Genomic DNA, 18,799 nt, shown 5'->3' with positions numbered 1-18,799 from the left:
CAGTGGAATCACAAATCTAAAGCAACAGATGCCTTGTCACAAAGATAGCAAGATATGACTTCCTTCCCTTTCTTCTCGTCACCAGAACTCTATAGAAGATCAGAAGAGAGCCAGCTGTGGTAATTCTGATAGTCCTATTCTAGCCAATGAGGCCTTGGTTCTCAATCTCCTCAACATGGCACAAAGACCTTCCATCTGGAAGGCAATCTAAAGATACATCTACCCAGAAAAAAAACAAACACAAAAAACCAAAGACCCCTGGTATTGAGTCTTGGCACCTGAGTCAACTGACTTGGGCTCATGCTGTGGGGCTAAAAATAGCAGTGTAGATGTTCTGGCTCTGAAACCTAGTTAGGGGTGAGGGTCTCAGAGTCAGGCCTCCAGCCTGAGCCCTAACATCTACATTGCTATTTTTAGCCCCATAGCATGAGTCCAAATCAGTTGAGACTGGCTGCCAGGATTCTGTTTTTATTTTTTAATTTCTTTATTTTTTTTTGCTGTGTAATGTACCCTAATATGCATAATTGTTCCTTGTAATAAGAATCCAGGTTTTTGAATAGAGCCTTTTAAGCCAAAAAGGTTAGCCATAAGAGGTAATATCCACACGTTTAGCTTTCAGAAATAAATCTACTAACTCGGTGGATTTAAGGACCTGGCTGAGGTTTACCCATTGGTACCAGGACAAGGGGTTCTCTGCTACCATGAATCCTTGAATTTTTTCAAGATGGACTTAAGCTAGGCCAACACTCAAAAGTCAAGTTACTGCTTTGTCTAATGTCCTTAGCACAACAGACAAGTAGTGGATTTCATCTTGCCCAGAAGATGTATGCTTTTTTGAGACGGGGGGGTGGACAGACATCCCTTTTATGGTCTCCTACAGTGCACAGAGTTCTTGCATGGGATCTTAACCGGATTCTCAGTGCCACTATAGGCCCTCCATTTGAACCGCTCATGAAGGTGTCTTATGATTTTCTAACCATTAAACTGGTCTTTTTGTTAGTAATCACATGAATTTGCAGGGTGTTTGAAGTGGGAAGTTTTCCTGGAACCTCAGTAATGCAGCTTCCATAAAGATAAAGTCGTATTCAAAACCGACACTGCCTTCATACCAAACACTGACTCCATGCTCTAGAGAGCACAGGATATTGTCCTTCCATCCTTCTACCCAGCTCCATTGCATCCCAAAGAGAAATTGTGGCACACTTGAATATCTCACAGTGTATATTAACTGCACAACTTGGTTTAGAAAGACAAATAATTTGTTCTTTATTATCTGTTTCCAAAGCGAACAAAGACTTAAGAATCATCCATTTCCAGGCTGAACTGTTGTATCTCAGAAGCATGCAAGTAAAAAAGCATAACTCAATCTTCCAAAATCAGAGCTCACTCCCTCAGGGATGTTGTAATTTCCTGGGCAGAAGAATCATATGCCTCTCACAAGGTTTTAGAATAAAGTGATTAATTAAACAGTAATAAGTCACCAGGACTGGAATGGATTCACTCAAGAGTTCTGAAGGAACTCAGATATGAAATTGCAGAACCACTAACTGTGGTATGTAACCTATTGCTTAAATCTGAGTCTGCCCAAGGTGACTGGAGGATAGCTAATATGGTCCAGATTTTTAAAAAAGGCGCCAGTGATGATTACAGACTGGTAAGCCTAACTTCAGTATGAGGCAAACCAATTGAAACTACAGAAAAGAATAGATTTATCAGACACGTAGATGAACACAATATGTTGGGGAAGAGTCAATACAGCTTTTGTAAAGGGAAATCATGCCTCACCAGTCTCTTAGAATGCTTTGAGAGAGTCAACAAGCATGTGGGCAATGGTGATTCACTGTACTTGGACTTTCAGAAAATCTTTGACAAGGTCTCTCACCAACAGCTCTTAAGCAAAGTAAGGTATTAGTGGTCAAGAGGGAAGGTTCTCTCGTGGATCAGTAACTGGTTAATAGATAGGAAACAGGTAATAGGTAGGAATAAATGGTCCGTTTTCAAACTGGTGAGGTAAATAGCAGGGTCCCCCAACAGTCTGTACTGGGATCAGTGCTGTTCAACATATTCATAAATGATCTGGGAGAAGAAGTAAACAGCAAGATGGCAACATTTGCAGATGATACAAAATTACTCCAGATAGTTAAATCCAGAACTCTGCAAAGGGTTATAAAGGGATCTCACAAAACTGGGTAACGGGGCAAGAAAATGGCAGATGAAATTCAATGTTGAGAAATGCAAAGTAATGCACATTGGAAAACATAATCCCAACTATACGTACACATTGATGGGTTCTAAATTAGCTGTTACCACTCAAGAAAGTGATCTTGGAGTCATCGTGGCTAGTTCTCTGGAAATAGGGTGACCAGATCGCAGGAGTGAAATATCAGGACACATTGGGCGAGTGGGGCGGGGGAGGGGAGAGAACGACAATGACAGACACAGGTGCACAGAGCCATGAGAGGGGGCCCTAGGAAGCTGTGAGAGGGGTTGTACGGCCCCTGCTGCAGCCTGCACCACAAGCCACAGGGCAAGGACACCTATTGAATTCAGTGAGACTTTTGCATGTGAATTGATGTACCTAGTTCTGAGATTATAAAGCCAGAAGGGATCCGGTGATCACCTGGTCTCACCGTCTGTATAGCACAGACATAGAACTTTCCCAAAATAATTCCTAGAGGATAGCTTTTAGAAAAAGCTTTTAGAAAAACACCATGACCCTTAGTATATTGTTAATTACTCTTACCATTGAAAAGGTATGCCTTCTATCCAGTCTGAATTTGTCTAGCTGCAACTTCCAACCGTTGGCTCATGCTCTACCTTTCTCTGCTAGACTGAAGTGCCCATTATTAACTATTTGTTCCCCATGTAGATACTTACAGTCTATAACCAAGTCACTTCTTAACATTCTTTTTGTTAAGCTAAATAGATTGAGGTCCTTGAGTCGATCACTATAAGGCATGTTTTATAATCCTTTAATCAGTCTTGTGACTCTTCTCTGAACACTCTCCAATTTATCAATATCCTTCTTAAATTGTGCACACCAGAACTGGACACAGTATTCCAGCAGTGGTTGCACCAGTGCCAAATACAGAGATAAAATAACCTCTCTACTCCTGCTTGAGATTCCCCTATTTAGGCATCTGGTCACCCTATTTCTGTATGCATTTCCCCAGGTTTTTTTGTAAAAATCAAAACTGAACTGCCCCAGAAATTCTGGCATGTGGCATCATCGTGAAACTCGCATGGCTCCAACCCTGCCGATGAACCTTTAGATCCACTGCACAACTTCTGCCACTTGAGCTAATGGAGTAAGTGATGGCAGAGGCAGTAGGTTGTCATCCTATATGTGATAGATCAGCTCTATAGGGGGATGAGACACTTTTTTTGCCACTGGGTTTCACAGATATCTGCTGACAGAAGAGGAACTGTGAAACTCAGGAATCCTGGGTCTATCCCAGGCTCCTGAATGGAGTGGTCTCTAGTAGTCAAAGACCCTTCTTACCCGTCCCCTCCAGTCTATGTCTATCCTATTGCTGTCTAACCTGCCCCAGCTCCTCATCTGATTTCAACTGCCCCCCACTACAGCTCTGGATTCCTTGTCCCAGTTTCCTGGTCCTGTCTCACTCTCCTCTCTCCCCGCCCCCATCCCTCAGATGGGATGTTCGTTCCAGACTGGCAAAATTATAAGGCTTCCCAACATTTCAACACTTCCCATTCTAAATTTTCGGTTGCTTAACTATAGGCTAGCTCTGCCTACAACAAAGCATATTCAGAACCTCTGATTAAGGGGATTATAAGTGTAGCAACCTCCATCATAGCTAGTCACCAAAGATTGAACCTGAGCCATCCAGACTTAAAAGCATGAGCTTCTACTACTTCTACTACGGGTGAGATGATCGGGGGGAGGGGAGGGACTGTGGGGGAGGCAGAGGGAACAGGGTCAGGGTGGGGGCTGAGGGCAGTGGATTGAGGTTGGGGGGCACAGGGGGGACTGCGGGGGAGGCTGAAGGAACAGGGTCAGGGGGGCTGAGGGCAGTGGATTGAGGTTGGGGGGCACGGGGGACTGCGGGGGAGGCTGAGGGAACAGGGTCAGGGTGGGGCCTGAGGGCAGTGGGTCTGAGGGGAGCCCCCCCAGAGGGACCTGCCAGGGGGCCAGGTGAGCCCAGCAGTGCTTACCTGGAGCGGCTCCCAGGAAGCATCCAGCAGGCAGGTCCCTCCCAGTCCCTCTGGCCCCTTCCTAGGGTCGGGTTGAGGGGAGGGGGGCGGGGGGGGGGTCTCTCTGCCCGGCGACCGCTCCCTGCTGCCGGAGTCTACAGGCCCTGCACCGCTGCAGCACGCAGGGGAGCGAGACCTCCTCGCTGCCTCTCTGTGTGCTGGGGCAGGGGCAGGGCTGTGCTCTGCAGGCTCCTGCCGGCCAGGCGGGGGGCCCCGTGGGCTGGCACCGCCGCGCCGGGAGCTCACTGCGCGCTGCCCGAGGGCCCAGGGAGGGAAGGTGAGTGGCGCCGGCTTGCCGCGGTCCCCCTCATATAGGACGACCAGACGTCCCGACCAATGTAAGGTCGGGATGCGGGACAAGTCCCCTAAAATCGGGACTGTCCCGATAATATCGGGACGTCTGGTCACCCTATCTGGAAACATCTGCTCCATGTGCTGCACCATTCAAAAAAAGCTGACAAGAAACGTTAGGAAGCATTAGGAAAGGGATAGATAATAAGTAAGGCTACAATTTTGTCATAGATATTTTTAGTAAAAGTCATGGACAGGTAACGGGCAATGAAAAAAATTCACAGAAGCAGTGACCTGTCTCTGACTTTTAGTAAAACATCCCTGACAAAATGAGGAGGGAGGAGTGTCCAGCACCCTGCCCTGTGACTTCTGCAACTTCTGTGACATACTCGTAGCCTTAATAATAAGACAGAAAATATCATAATGCCACTATATAAATCCATGGTACGCCTGCACCTTGAATACTGCATGCAGTCCTGGTCACCCCATCTCAAAAAAGATATGTTAGAATTGGAAAAAGTACAGGGAAAGGCAACAAAAATGATTGAGGAGAGATTAAAAAGACTGGGAGTAGTCATTTTAGAAAATATATGACGGGGGGGGGAGTATGACAGAGGTCAATAAGCAGAGCCGGCCCTTGAGTACTGCGAATCGGGGCGACTGCTTCGGGCCCCGCGCTGTGGGGGGCACTGCGGGCCGGTGCAATTGGCCAGCGCGGTCGGTCCCAGAATGCATGCACAGTTGACCTTTCTCTGCTGTGAAACATCATATATACTTCCATTTCTAGTTTGTTGTTTAATGACAGTGTCATATACACTTTGAATAGTTGGAGTAATTAGTCTACATAATCCTGTCTTCAGTTTTTCATTAATATATTTGACATTTTCATAATGCTGTTCCTTCATGTTCCAAGGTAAATTAAAATGCCAAACAAAAACAACCTCCATCTATCCACCGCCACTTCCCCCAAAACTATAATATATAATATTAAGAGTATTCTATACTCAATTAAAAAAATCCGAGATGAAAGCATCTGACTAAACAAGTCTGGAAAAAGTAAGCTTTCAATTCAGATCTAGCAGTTCCATGATTGCTCATGATGCTGTACAGGAGAGCCTTTATTGCTCATTGAAGAAGTACTGAATATATTTTGGAAAGGCATCCGGAATGAAGAGAACAATTTCATTAGCTTTTACCGTCTAAGTAAAAGCAGAGTCCTGTTTGTTAAGATGTATGTCAGGAAGTAGACAAATTACATTGCATATGTACTGATGTCTCATTAAAGTTATGAAAAATCCTCAGGAAAATCATAAAACAGACAATATTGGACTTGTATAAGAGCTGTGTATAAGTGGCACTGTAAGTGTGTAGGCTGAAGATGAATTTTGTTTAAACTTGAAAGCAAAGATGGTTGTAATGGGAATTTGATTTTGGATACAGTTATAGCTGGAGAGGTTCTTGGAATAACTTTGTATCAAAGGATTGCGACATGAATGGTGCAGTGAATTTCTGATGCAACTGAACATGCAATTACCATTAGTAAAACAATGTTGCAAAAGACCTGTTCCTGCTAGTTAATAGGAATTGCACTTGTAATATTGCAGGATGTTTGATCTATTCTCTGTGAACCAAACCACAAATTAAATTATTAATTAAAAATGGGATTAGAGAAAATATTGGAGAATTAAATCACTATATACACTGAGTGATGGGTGTTTTCTCAAATATAAAATTCCTCTAAACCAATTAATCTTTGGAAAACATTTTTCTTAATTGCTCTACAATGAGTAGAGATTCCTCTGTACAATTTCATAGAAGTATATTGATTAGTTAACGTGGAATTGTTATCTTGAACTGCATGGCATTGTTGTGATCTAGGAGTTTCTGAATTGGTCAAACAGGATGAGGATCAGTGTGCAGAGTATAAAAGAACAAACAGTATTAACAATTAGCATTTTAAGAGCTCATTAATCTAATGTAGAAATACATTTTTATAAAAAGTTTAGGAATGGTTATTTAGTTTTAAATTTGAGTGTAAATTTACATATAATGCCAACACTTAGTCTTATAAAGTCCTGTAATACTCCAACACGTTTTTATCATGGCATAAATGTATTCTCTTGCAAACTGATTGTGGGCAGCACATTAATACTGAACTGGTGTATCTAAGAAGCCTTTATTCATAAAATACTTTGACAGTGAATCAACATTGATCATAAATTTTAAGTGAGAATGCTAGTTGCTGTTTACTTTATATTTTTTATGGAAGAATAAATCGGGTTTTGGAATTCCTGAGGCTACAATCTAAGCAATGTAATATTAACAAGAACAAAAGATCAGTCTGCAATTTTGTAAATTATATAGAAATTCTCTGCTTCCCCCCTCCTTGGAAATTGTTCATTTACTCTCAGTCAGTTTTTTGGAGGTTCAATGTATCTTTTAACTGAAATATTGCAGTTCAGTTGTACTGTTTTTAAAATGTCTGATTTCATAATAAATTATAAGGTCAATTTACTATCTACTTCTTGTTGCTTGGTTCTAGCTGGAAGGTCACAATGAGCCAGTAGTTCTGCAAGTGTTTGTGGGTAATGACTCTGGTCGAGTGAAGCCACATGGGTTCTACCAGGCCTGCAGAGTAACTGGGCGAAACACTACTCCCTGCAAAGAGGTGGACATAGAGGGTACTACAGTTATAGAGGTTGGCCTTGACCCTAGCAACAACATGACACTTGCGTAAGTAATTCTTTTTGGATTGCACTATTTTTCTGGGATGAAACAGTAAGACGGGTTCTCAAATGGTTTCTCAAACCCCCTTAGGGGGTTGCAAGGTTATTACGCAGGGGTTGCGAGCTATCAGCCTCTAACCCCAAACCAAGCTTTGCCTCCAGCATTTATAATAGTGTTAAATATAAAAAAAATTGTTTTTGATGTATAAGGGAGATCGCACTCTGAGGCTTGCTGTGTGTAAGGGGTCACCAATACAAAAGTTTGAAAACCACTGCAGTAAGAGTTGCTTTTGCTTCAGGAATCAAGTTTGAAGGTGTAATTTGATGTTATCAGAGGGGTAGCCATATTGGTCTGTATCCACAAAAACAACGAGGAGTCCGGTGGCACCTTAAAGACTAAGAGATTTATTTGGGCTTAAATCTGAAGAAGTGGATTTTTTACCCACGAAAGCTTATGCCCAAATAAATCGGTTAGTCTTTAAGGTGCCACCGGACTCCTCATTATTTTTGTTAATTTGATGCTGTTATTTTACCAGGCAAAGAGGAATCTGTTTCTTATTCCTGATATTTCTTTATTACAACAGAGATTTTAAGAATAGGAAGTGATTAGAGACAGTTGTCCCAATTTGTACTTAAGAAAACTTAAGGGATGATTAAGAGGATCAGTTTCCAAATTGTTGTTGTCAATGCCACCTCCCCCTGCTTCTTTAAATGTATTGGAAATATCACTAGATTTTTTTTAAGTAGATCAGATTCATTACCAATACTGGCTTCTTTATTTTATCCCTTCTTATGCCAACTGGTATTTTTTTCATGACAGCCCCATGAGATAACACAAAATGCCATGCACACCTCTGAAGACATGGTCTGCAGCTATATCCTTATCTGACTGGTTACTAAGAGCTGTGTGTATATATATGGGGCCTACAGTTACTGTCAATCTCTGTTCTTTTATTCCAAAATTTGGCTCATTACAAAGAAGATGATCAGCTGTTTTGTGATACTAGTTTTTCTTGGCCATTGTCGTCCTGTTTTCAATAAAGATTTTTAGGCAGCAAAGATTTTTCCGGTGTTATGTCTCATTCTGACTTTTTCTTCATATGATAGCTTGAGCATTTCTCAAACCACTTCACTGTCTATAAGACTATTCACTACAATTATTACTGTTGAGTGATTATCTCCTTGCAAAGACTCCATTCAGTAATCTGACTTTTTCTCTCCAGTAGAAGAGCAAGCTTTCAATGTTAAGGGAGTTGGTTTATTCCGCCCCAACAGTCCCCACTTTTCAAAGCAATCTTAGTAATAGGTATGCTAAACTAAGTATTGTTTGGCCATAAGAGAAGCCTTCACATCCATGTACTTTGTCTGTAGAAGATATCTAACAATTGTATATGCATCTTAGACCATATATTCTCTTTGAGTAGTGTCCCTATGGGTGCTCCACTGTAGGTGTATTTGCGCCCCTGAACCTCTAGTCCGAGATTTTAGGTAGCAGTGGCTGTTCAGCCCATGTGTGCGTCCTCCCTCCCTTCCTCCCTTGTGGTCTGCCTCGAGGCTATCTAGTGCTGCGCGGGCGAACCGCCTTTGGCCTCAAATGGCATGAGCAGTAGTCTCTTCCTTCTTGATAGCATTTAGTATAAATAGTAGCTATGCTTGGAGTTTTTTGTTTCCTTTTAGTAGTTAGTTTCTGTTTTTCCGTTCTAAGAAAAGAGAAATTTTTCTTTTAAATTTTTCCCGCGTTTTTTGTGGGCAATCACCTGCTTGGTTCCCCCACCTTCACAAGGTGCCTCTCCTGCAATGGGGCAATTCTAGTAACGGACGGGCATTCTCATTGTGTCTGTTGTCTTGGAGAGGCACTTATTCTGCAGAAGTTCACAGAGATGAGGTGACATCTCATAAGAACCAGGAGCTCAAGTTAAAACTTCTCTTCATGGAGGGTGCACTCCAACCACCAGCTGACCCCAGTCCTGAAACCTCTCCAAGACCGAGATCATCCCCAGAACCTTGATCCTGCAGAGGGATAGAATTGCAAAAAAAAGTTGGCTGATTCTCCCCTGCAAAGCCGCTAGAAAAAGGGCTCTGAGCCCTTGAACCTAGTTGTTGGCCAGCCAGAGAGGATCCCCAGTGTGTTCGCCCACCTCAGTCACTATCACTGACTCCCCGGTACCGCCTAAGGACCCCATGGGCAGTGGCTTGGAAGCAGTGGTCCCGCCTCCCAGAGATAAAGACAGAAATTGTACCACCTCTAAAAGATAGGCACTGACCAAACCATCTTCGGCACTGAGTGTGTCAAAGCAACCCTTATTGGAGCATTCCTCACATAAACAACAGTCGGTACCGACAAGTCAGCACTGGCACTCTTTGATGGTACTGAGTGTATCAATGATACCGCAGGAGTTCCATTTCTTGGGGGACCTCGTGGTTGTGGAAGAACTGGAATCCCCACTACTTGGTACGAGGGTCCAAGTACCAAGTACATCTAGGTATGACCACAGGCACTGGGCCATTTACCCTCAGAACCCCAGTCAGCACCACCCTTTTCCAGCAAGGAGTTGGGCAGTGAGCAGGATGATTATCTTTCTCTGGCCTCACAGCGTGGCCCACCATTACAACAGCGGGACTTCCCCAATTGCCAGGGTCGGCTCCAGGCATCAGCATAGCAAGCAGGTGCCTGGGGCGGCCAATGAGGAGGGGGCGGCAAGTCCGGCTGTTCGGTGGCAATTCGGCGGCGGGGCCGTCACTCCCTCTCGGAGCGAAGGACCTGCCGCCGAATTGCCGCCGTAGAATGAAGCAGCGGCGGTAGAGCTGCCGCCGATCGCGATCACGGCTTCTCTCCCGCCCCCCCCTTTCCCCCCGCGCTTTGGCCGGCAAAAACGCTAGAGCCGGCCCTGCCAATTGCATCCTTGTTCCGACCCTCAAGTCTGGTACTGTCTGCCATCTGTGGGGACTACCGTGACCACCCATGCCCTCCTCCCCCTCAGTGCCTGTATTGGGATCCATGGACAATGTACAGATCCCACACTTTACAAGCATTAGGTGTCTCTCAGAGAGAGTCCACCAGACATTTCCCCTATGGCTTCAATGTCCAGAGCCCCGGAACCTGAGAGAGAAACTTTTGAGGGGCAGGAAGCCAAGCTCAAAGCAAAGACTATCCCACCAGCAAACATCTCCTCCTCCTCACCAAATAAGGCTGTGATGCCCCTTCCTCCATTGCTGGCAGATGATTTAGACTCTTTCCGGACCTTACTAGCAGATGAGCTTCAAATTCCCTTACAGAAGGTGACAGACTCACATCACAAGCTGGTGAATATTCTCCACATTTCCTCCTCCTCCTCCAGAATTGCCCTCCCAATTAACGAGGTGCTTCTGGACCCTGCCAAATTAATCTGGCAGCCGCCAGCCGCCATTGCACTGACGTGTAAAAGAGTCTATAAGAATTGTTACGTTCTCTCCCCTACCCCCTCCCAAGGAGGCAGACCTCACTTCCTCTTTACTCACCCTCAACCTAACTGTGTAGTAATGGATGTGGTTAACACACAGGGAAAGCAACATCATGCCAAGTCAACCCCATATGATAGAGATTGGAAGAGGCTAGACCTTTTGGGAGGAAGGCACACTCGTCAGCAACATTACAGTTCAGGGTCTCAAACTACTAAGCTGTAATGGCTAAGTTTAACTATGTAAATTATGGGTAACTCAATACGTTTATTGATCACTTGCCAGAGGAGCAAAAAGAACAATTTCAGGTCATTGTCAAAGAGGGGCAGTTAATAGCCAGAACAGCACTACAGATGGCACTGGATGCTGCAGACACAGTGACCCGCTCAGTCTCGATGGCAGTGGTAATGAGGCGGGCATCCTGGTTACACCTTTCGGGGTTGCCCAAGGAAGTGCAAATAATAGTCGAGGACCTGCTGTTTGAAGGTCCCAAACTCTTCGCTGGTAAGACTGACCCATGATTCCACACATTAAAGGATTCCAGAGCCACGCTATGCTCCCTGGGAATCTACACAGCTGGACAGATGAGAAAATAGGGCTCACAACCACCTCACAGATCCCAAACACCTCAGTTCCCACCGTCACAGTGGTATTACAAGCTGCAACATAAAAGATCCAGGATGCAAAAGTGGAAGCCATCAGCTTCCTGATCCTCTATCTCTCAACCCTTGTCCTCTTAAGCACCAGTTTTGATGCTTTGGTCAGGGCCCTGAACAACCATTCCTTGCGACAACGGCAACTGCTATCTATAGACCTACCACGTCCCTTTGGAAGTCACTTGACTCTCTTCCATAGGAGTTGGGAGAACATCACCCCGGACAAATGAGTCTTGGAGATTATTTTGAAGGGTTACACCATCCACTTCACATCCCTCCCCGACTCCCACCGTCTCTTCAGGGACCCTTCTCACGAGAGTCTACTCCATCAGGAAGTAGATCTGATGTGCATTGGGGCCATAGAACCAGTCCCTACTCTCCTCACAGGCTAGGGATTTTACTCCCGATATTTCCTGATCCCCAAGGCAAAGGGAGACTGGAGACCCATACTAGGTTTAAGGGTGCTAAACAGATATGTGAAGGTGCAAAAGTTCAAGATGGTCACACGAGCAGCCATTATTCCAACTCTGGAGCAAGGAGATTGGTTTTCGCCCTCGACCTACAAGATGCCCACTTCCACATTTCAATCTGACAGTCTCACAGGAAATTCCTTTAATTTACATTTGGGCGGAACCATTATCAGTACAGAGTGCTCCCATTTGGCCTCTTGTCCACACCCAGAATATTCTCCAAGGTCCTCTCCTTCGTAGAAGTGCAGCTGCTAACACTGGGTGTTGTAATCTGCCCATGCATGTACGACTGCCTCCTCAGGGCTTCTTCATTCGAAGACACCTTGCGGGCCACCCAGACGACTATGCACATATTTGCGCAACAGAGTCTACAGCTCAACACACAGAATTCAATCTTGACCCCAGTGCAGAGCCTGGAGTTTATTGGGGCCGAACTCAACGTAGCACAAGCAAGAGTTTTCCTCCCGCTTCACAGATTTACCACCCTCACGAGTCTCATAGAGCAGTCCAAGCCAGCCCACAAACATCAACCAGGAATTGCCTGCAGCTTCTCGGGCACATCGCAGCATGCACATTCATGACTCCACACTCCCTGTTGTTCAGGAGGTGTCTGCAGATGTGGTTCAATCTGTCTACTCTCCCAACAAGGCCAGACTAAGCAAGCCACTATCAATGCCCTCCACTGTCAAACACTCCCATGACTGGTGGAAAGAACCATTCAATGTCCAAGCATCTCTGTTCATACAGCCCCCACCGACGCAGATTCGAGCAACAGACCCCTTTCTAATAAGCTGGGGAGCCCTCCTAAATGACCGCAAGGTCTAAGGCAAGTGGTCTCCCATGGAAGCAGTTCTCCATATCAATCTTTTGAAATTAAGAGCCATCAGAAACACCTGTGCACATTTTCTTCGATTCATCAGAAACACACAAAGGTAATGATGGACAATATAACCTGCATGTCAGAACTAAGATCTTTCATAACTACTACAGTCTCTTCCATGTAATGAAAAGTGAGGGGGTTATTCCATGTCTAAGGAACGCCTTTCTAAATAGCTGGTGAAGTGTCATGCAGAGTGCTGCTGGCCCACATCTGATATTGTGTAGGGCCCTTTTTACTAAGGGCACACATGCATCTACTACTTATTATTTATTTGTATTACTCTAGCAGCTAAGGGCCGTAGTCATGGACCAGGGCCCCTTTGTGTTAGGCACTGCACATTTGCTTGCACCGGTTTCCAGTAGCCATAAGTCAACCATGTGAGTATGTGAAGTTTCTTCGTGCTTTCAGCCAAGGCATTACTGTCTTGGTAAAGAAGCTTAGAGTGGAGATAGAATTTTGGTAAAGTAGCCCTTCATATCCCTAGTTTGCATTACTCCCTCAGAACTAGCTTTTCAGTCTCCAAGAGTGGGGGAATGGGGATCTGCAGAGGCAGATTGAGTGGCTGGCAGAGTTAATATGGAGTAAATTGAAGTTCTCTAGGTTTGCAGTCTTCATAGTTTCTCACTACTTTTTCCCTTGCTTCTTCATCTCCTGGACAAAGCAGGCAGGGATGAGAAATGGGTAGGGTGATATAACTCACTTAGAGATGTGTTTTCAGTGCCCTGTCATGTGTTAAGGCACATGAACTGCTTTGGACTCTAACTGCATTTAAAAAATTCTGACTCTGTTGCACGGTAAACAAATCTGAATGGATTTATTGAGATGGTAAACCTACTGAACTCCAGGTTCTGGTAAGTTTTATAGTTGCAGTTTTGGAAGTCCTACTGGATTACTAACTCTAATGTTGTGTGTTGCTAGGGTTGATTGTGTAGGAATACTGAAGTTGAGAAATGCAGACGTTGAAGCTCGAATAGGGATTGCTGGTTCCAAGAAAAAAAGCACCCGTGCCAGATTGGTGTTTCGTGTAAACATCACTCGGAAAGATGGCTCAACTTTAACGCTCCAGACACCCTCCTCTCCAATTTTATGCAGTAAGTAGCAAAGTAAAAATTGGAATCGGAGGAAGCTGGGTTTTAATCTGATTTAAATCACTGACTCACTCTGTTGCCTCAGGGCAAGTCATCTGTAAACCTCTTTGTGCTTCATTTAATCCAGCTATAATATTCTGTGTTAAACAAAACAAACAAAATCCACCAACACAAAAATCTTGTTAAACCTAGAGTTGAAATTTCCTTGGAACATTGTCAGGTTTTTTTTAATCCTTTTTAGGTCATAATTTCCTGATTTGTAATTAAGCCACATGCTGGTTTTGAAAGTTGAAACATTTTTGACCGCATTGCCTTGAGCTGATCACAAAATGAAATAATCTTTTCTGCTACAGGCTGTTAACATCATTGTTATATTGTAAATGTAGTTGTCGCCGCCCAGCTTTCAGGAGTAGAAGTGGGTAAACAGCTTTGTAGAGTTATAGTAGTTCATCGGGTCAGAAGTTAGTTCAGTTCTGATTAAGACAATGGAAAATTATTATTTTTTACCACTGAATGTTAGAATGTTCTGTTTGGCATTGAAAACACGTGTGTGGGCTGAAGATTTGTATTAAAGTGAACGGTATGGGAGACAAAACCATAGGTTGCAGCAGAAGGTTAGAGGCTCTTACCCCATATGGAGTCAGTCCCAGAGATGTCAGTACTAGAATGGAGGGATGTCTTTTATTCTCCGGAGCCACCACCAGTGGGGGTAGCAAGAGGGTTGGGGGAGCTTCTTCCCTTCCTCCCGGCAGGAAAGGAGCCTTGGGACCATGGAGAGTAAGAGCATCCATACGTTTTTACGTTTTTCTTTTTCTTTCATTCTCTCTCCACAACTTTTTATTGTGTTTGGAGGTCTGAGATCCTAAATACTTCACGTCTCTTAAATGGGAAATAAACTGAATGTTGTATGAAAACAAAAGTTTGCCTTAACTGTACAAAATATAGAGGGAGAAGGGAGAAAGATTTGATTATGTTACATTACTGCCAATATATTAAGTATTTAAAGACTACCACTACCTAGTTGTATGCAATTTTAGTTGCATACATATAATGTAAATAACTTTTGTATACTTATCTGTAGTTTTATAAACAAGTGCATCAAAATAATTGATCAAATATGCTATGGAAAAAACAAACTCAATACAAAGAACATTTCCTTGTTTTTGGCATGAAGTCTGTAACCTTATTTCATTTTCCTGTTTTTCTCACCTTTCCCTTTAACAGAAGCATTACTATTCTTAACCTTTAGCCTACCAAGTAGCACTAATGAACATACAGGATGATAGTGGCATATCAGTTATATTGAGTTACTTTTTGCTTATAAACCTATACTTCCGGTATGTTAACAATGTGACTTGTTTGCAATGTACCTTTTACTGCACTTGTATGTACTTTCATTTCTTAAGATAAAGCTTTAAAATGTTCTTGTTTAATTGTATAGGGCTGTGTAGCTGGAAGCTGCTGGTATATCCGTGAGAGTGCCAGCAGTGTCCTTGGCACTGTAGAATGCACGCAAGTAGGCACATTCACTACCCTGAGGAGTTCAGAATCTAAATAGTTTTGATGTATAATACGAAGCATAAATCAATTAAAACATTTCTAAACACTGTTTTTGCCTTGATTTAGTCAATAGATATTTAATGATTACCTAGCAAACCAATGTAACCCTTGTAGAAAAGGTCCTTTTTAAAAGGTCAAAAGTAAAATGATTTGGAGTGGTCACAGTCCAGTTCCTTGTATATAATTAATATGTAGAAGACTAATATGAACCCTCAAAATAGGCCTCATTTGGCAACCTTATGCCACCAAGGTCTTAAACTGTGAGTAGAAAAGGTGGTAGGAAATCTATTGGGAAGTGGAATTTCATATAAATTATAAAAAATAGAGGTTTACAGTCAAAGTGCTATTTTAAAGTTTGCTATTGACACTTAGGATCCTAGAGAAGGGAAGGCATTGCTTTTATAAGCTGTTCTCCAAAATGTTAGTAAAATACTTTACAATAATTTATATTTATTTTCACTATTTTATCAGTTGACACTCCATTTTTTTATTTAATGAGGGTACAATCTTATCTGATGAGTTGTCTGAGAATCATAGAAATAAATCACAGCAAGGACAAAATTTAATACGTACATTAATATATATTGCCATTGGCTTCTGATTCACAGAGAATTGAGGGCCTGTGTAATTGTAATTAATTGGTGAGTGTGTGTTTGAGTCCTCCTCTGTGCTGATTCACAGAGGATATGAGTTGTTGCAGCCCTTGGCTACAGAACTTTAGCAGCTCACACTTTTAGCTCTGGAGGTCATCTGTTCAATCCCCAGTGTCTCAGCCAAGAGAGTAGCAATAATGTAATAAAAGTAAAGGTATTATGGGAATGGTTTTACTGAAATCTGTTATGGCTTCAATTTCACAGAACTGAGTAAGCTTTGTCATTAAAAAAAATTTTTTGTGGACTTGAACATGCTATTTTGTGCTGTCTCTGAGTTGTGCCTGTAGGTGTTTAGATTTGCTTGTGGATCTGCTTGCATATGGAGAAGACACAAAGCAAAACAATATTGTTTGATTACTCCTCTGTAGTTGTTCAGGCAAAGCAAAAACTTTTTGCTGCTTCTAAACTAAAAATAGATGATCAGCTTCAGCAATAGTTTTGCTTTATGTCCAAATGAATAACATGCTTGTATATTAGTGGATCATTAGATAACTGTTACTACCTTAAAGGGACATTAACAACTTGAAAATAATATTTTTGTGTGGAAAAAGTTGTACTCACTTTACTGTAAGACTTAAGATTCCTATAGTTGACTAGAATAGTACAATTTTTTTCCACTTTGTTTACTTTGTGCATTTGGAAGCACATTTTGTATAATCAGATGAAATGATTCCATATATGATCAGATAATTACTCAGTTTTTCTCTTGCTAAAGAGATGCTGATAACTAGAGAAGCAGAAAGCTCTTTACAAAAGGTACTAATATTTGTCTGTTTTTAAATCAGACCATACTGGAATTTTAAACCGAAAGTGGAATTTAAAAAACTAGTCAATTAAAAATAAGTTGATGCTGTCTCTTTTACTGTAAAACTAATGGTTTGTGCTGGTTGCACTCATGAAACCTGAACTTAATTTCTGCAGCTAGTTCAGTTTGTGCCATTCCTTGCAATCTCCTTCACACAGAGGGCACCAAAAATGATTGGGGGCTGAGGCACATGACTTATGAGGAGAGGCTGAGGGAACTGGACTTATTTAGTCTCTGGAAGAGAAGAGTGAGGGGGGATTTGATAGCAGCCTTCAACTACCTGAAGGGGGGGTTCCAAAGAGGATGGAGCTAGGCTGTTCTCAGTGGTGGTAGATGACAGAACAAGGAGCAATGGTCTCAAGTTGCAGTGTCTAGTTTGGATATTAGGAAACACTATTTCACTAGGAGGGTGGTGAAGCACTGGAATGGGTTACCTAGGGAGGTGGTGGAATCTCCATCCGTAGAGGTTTTTAAAGCCCGGCTTGACAAAGCCCTGTCTGGGATGACTTAGTTGGTGTTGGTCCTGCTTTGAGCAGGGGGTTGGACTAGATGACCACCTGAGGTCTCTTCCATCCTTAATCGTCTATGATTTCCTCTTCATGAGAAAAGGGATGTGCATAATGTGTTAGTGATTTTGGGGTACATATCACCCAAATGGAGAATTTACAGGTCATAACTGTTTTACCATGTGTAATGAAATATTGGAAACAAATAGTTCCTAAGTTTCATGCTAACTTCTGTAATCTGTTGTGTAAGTACAGGCAGAGGTTTGGAATGATTTTGATCTTTGCTTGAAATTATGTAAAGGGAAATACCTTTTTGTCAAGCACTATTAGTGTTCCTTTCTATTTTAAACTGCTTGTCCTTCCAATTGTAGCTCAACCAGCTGGCGTGCCAGAGATCCTCAAGAAAAGTTTGCACAGCTGTTCAGTGAAGGGGGAAGAGGAAGTCTTTCTGATTGGCAAGAACTTTCTTAAGGGAACAAAAGTGATCTTCCAAGAGAATATTTCTGGTCAGTGTGAAAAATACAGGGGCTTGGGCTGAGGAAAGGAGGACATATTTGGGTTTAAAATCCTACTACTTGGTTTTGTTCCACTTCTTAAGAGCTAATGAAGCAGCAAATACTATAGCAACTCTATTGAGGACACCAAAATAATATTTTAGTTTTGTATAAATGTGCAATAAAAGTTACTTTCTTTTCTTTTTCTTTTTTTACTTTAAATCAGATGAAAACTCTTGGAAAGCAGAAGCTGAAATAGACATGGAATTATTTCATCAGGTACTTACTCAAACATTGTATACAAATATCTGAAAATGTTCCCTGCATCATCACTCAAAATAAAAGCTTGATTCTTAGCTTTGTTCTATTGTCTTGGCCAGTAGAGATCAGGAAGGCTTGCTCTTCATACATAAAATGCAAAGAATATAATTAAGGAAATTGTATCTAGTATGATTTCACATACTATATACTGGAAGCATGATAGTTTTGTGGTAATTGTTAATGTTAAGAAAGATATTCTACTCTAAAGTTCCATTTTCAGTTAGCACTACAAGTAAAGAATAATACTTAGCTAACTTTGAGGGAAAAATAAAAAAAAATTAACGAAAAACAATGTGTTTATCACATGCACAATCTGTAATTTTACATACTTATTTTACTTACTACTTGATTTTTTTGTCCATTCAGACTTCCAATCTTAATATTCCCTTAACATAGATTTTTGCACTTAATAGAGGGTAATAATTTCTTAACACAGAAAGCATCTGTCTGTCAAAACTGAGTATCTGGTTGTACTTTTGCCAACTCACAAGTACTAAGGCAGATAGTCAATTTTAAGATTGAAAAACAGCATAAAAAAAGGTACAGAAACATGTTTAACTTAGCTGCCCTCCTTAGTAAAGGAAAATACTAAGCCCCAGAGAGAGAGAGCATGAAGGCGAAGCTCTATGATATAGAGAATCTCTTCTTTGGTGGGAGTCCCTCTCCACCCCAACTAGTGTGTTTATATTTAAAAAA

At 42.2% G+C, this 18,799-nt stretch overlaps 1 protein-coding gene across 3 annotated transcripts in view; it reads left to right on the top strand.

The window, feature by feature from the left end:
• NFAT5 (nuclear factor of activated T cells 5) overlaps positions 1–18,799 on the top strand; it is a 131,299-nt gene that overhangs the window by 80,803 nt on the left and 31,697 nt on the right. For all 3 annotated transcript variants that reach the window (XM_065416491.1, XM_065416490.1, XM_065416492.1), the window contains 4 exons: positions 7,049–7,239; positions 13,595–13,767; positions 17,660–17,794; positions 18,009–18,061. In XM_065416491.1, coding sequence (XP_065272563.1) covers positions 7,049–7,239; positions 13,595–13,767; positions 17,660–17,794; positions 18,009–18,061 — 552 coding nt within the window. The remainder of the gene's footprint in view (positions 1–7,048; positions 7,240–13,594; positions 13,768–17,659; positions 17,795–18,008; positions 18,062–18,799) is intronic.

Source organism: Emys orbicularis, chromosome 14 (genome assembly GCF_028017835.1).
Source record: "Emys orbicularis isolate rEmyOrb1 chromosome 14, rEmyOrb1.hap1, whole genome shotgun sequence".
Lineage (NCBI taxonomy): Eukaryota > Metazoa > Chordata > Testudines > Emydidae > Emys > Emys orbicularis.
Note: the sequence above shows the minus strand (reverse complement) of the source record. Positions and strands in the feature narration are given on the sequence as shown.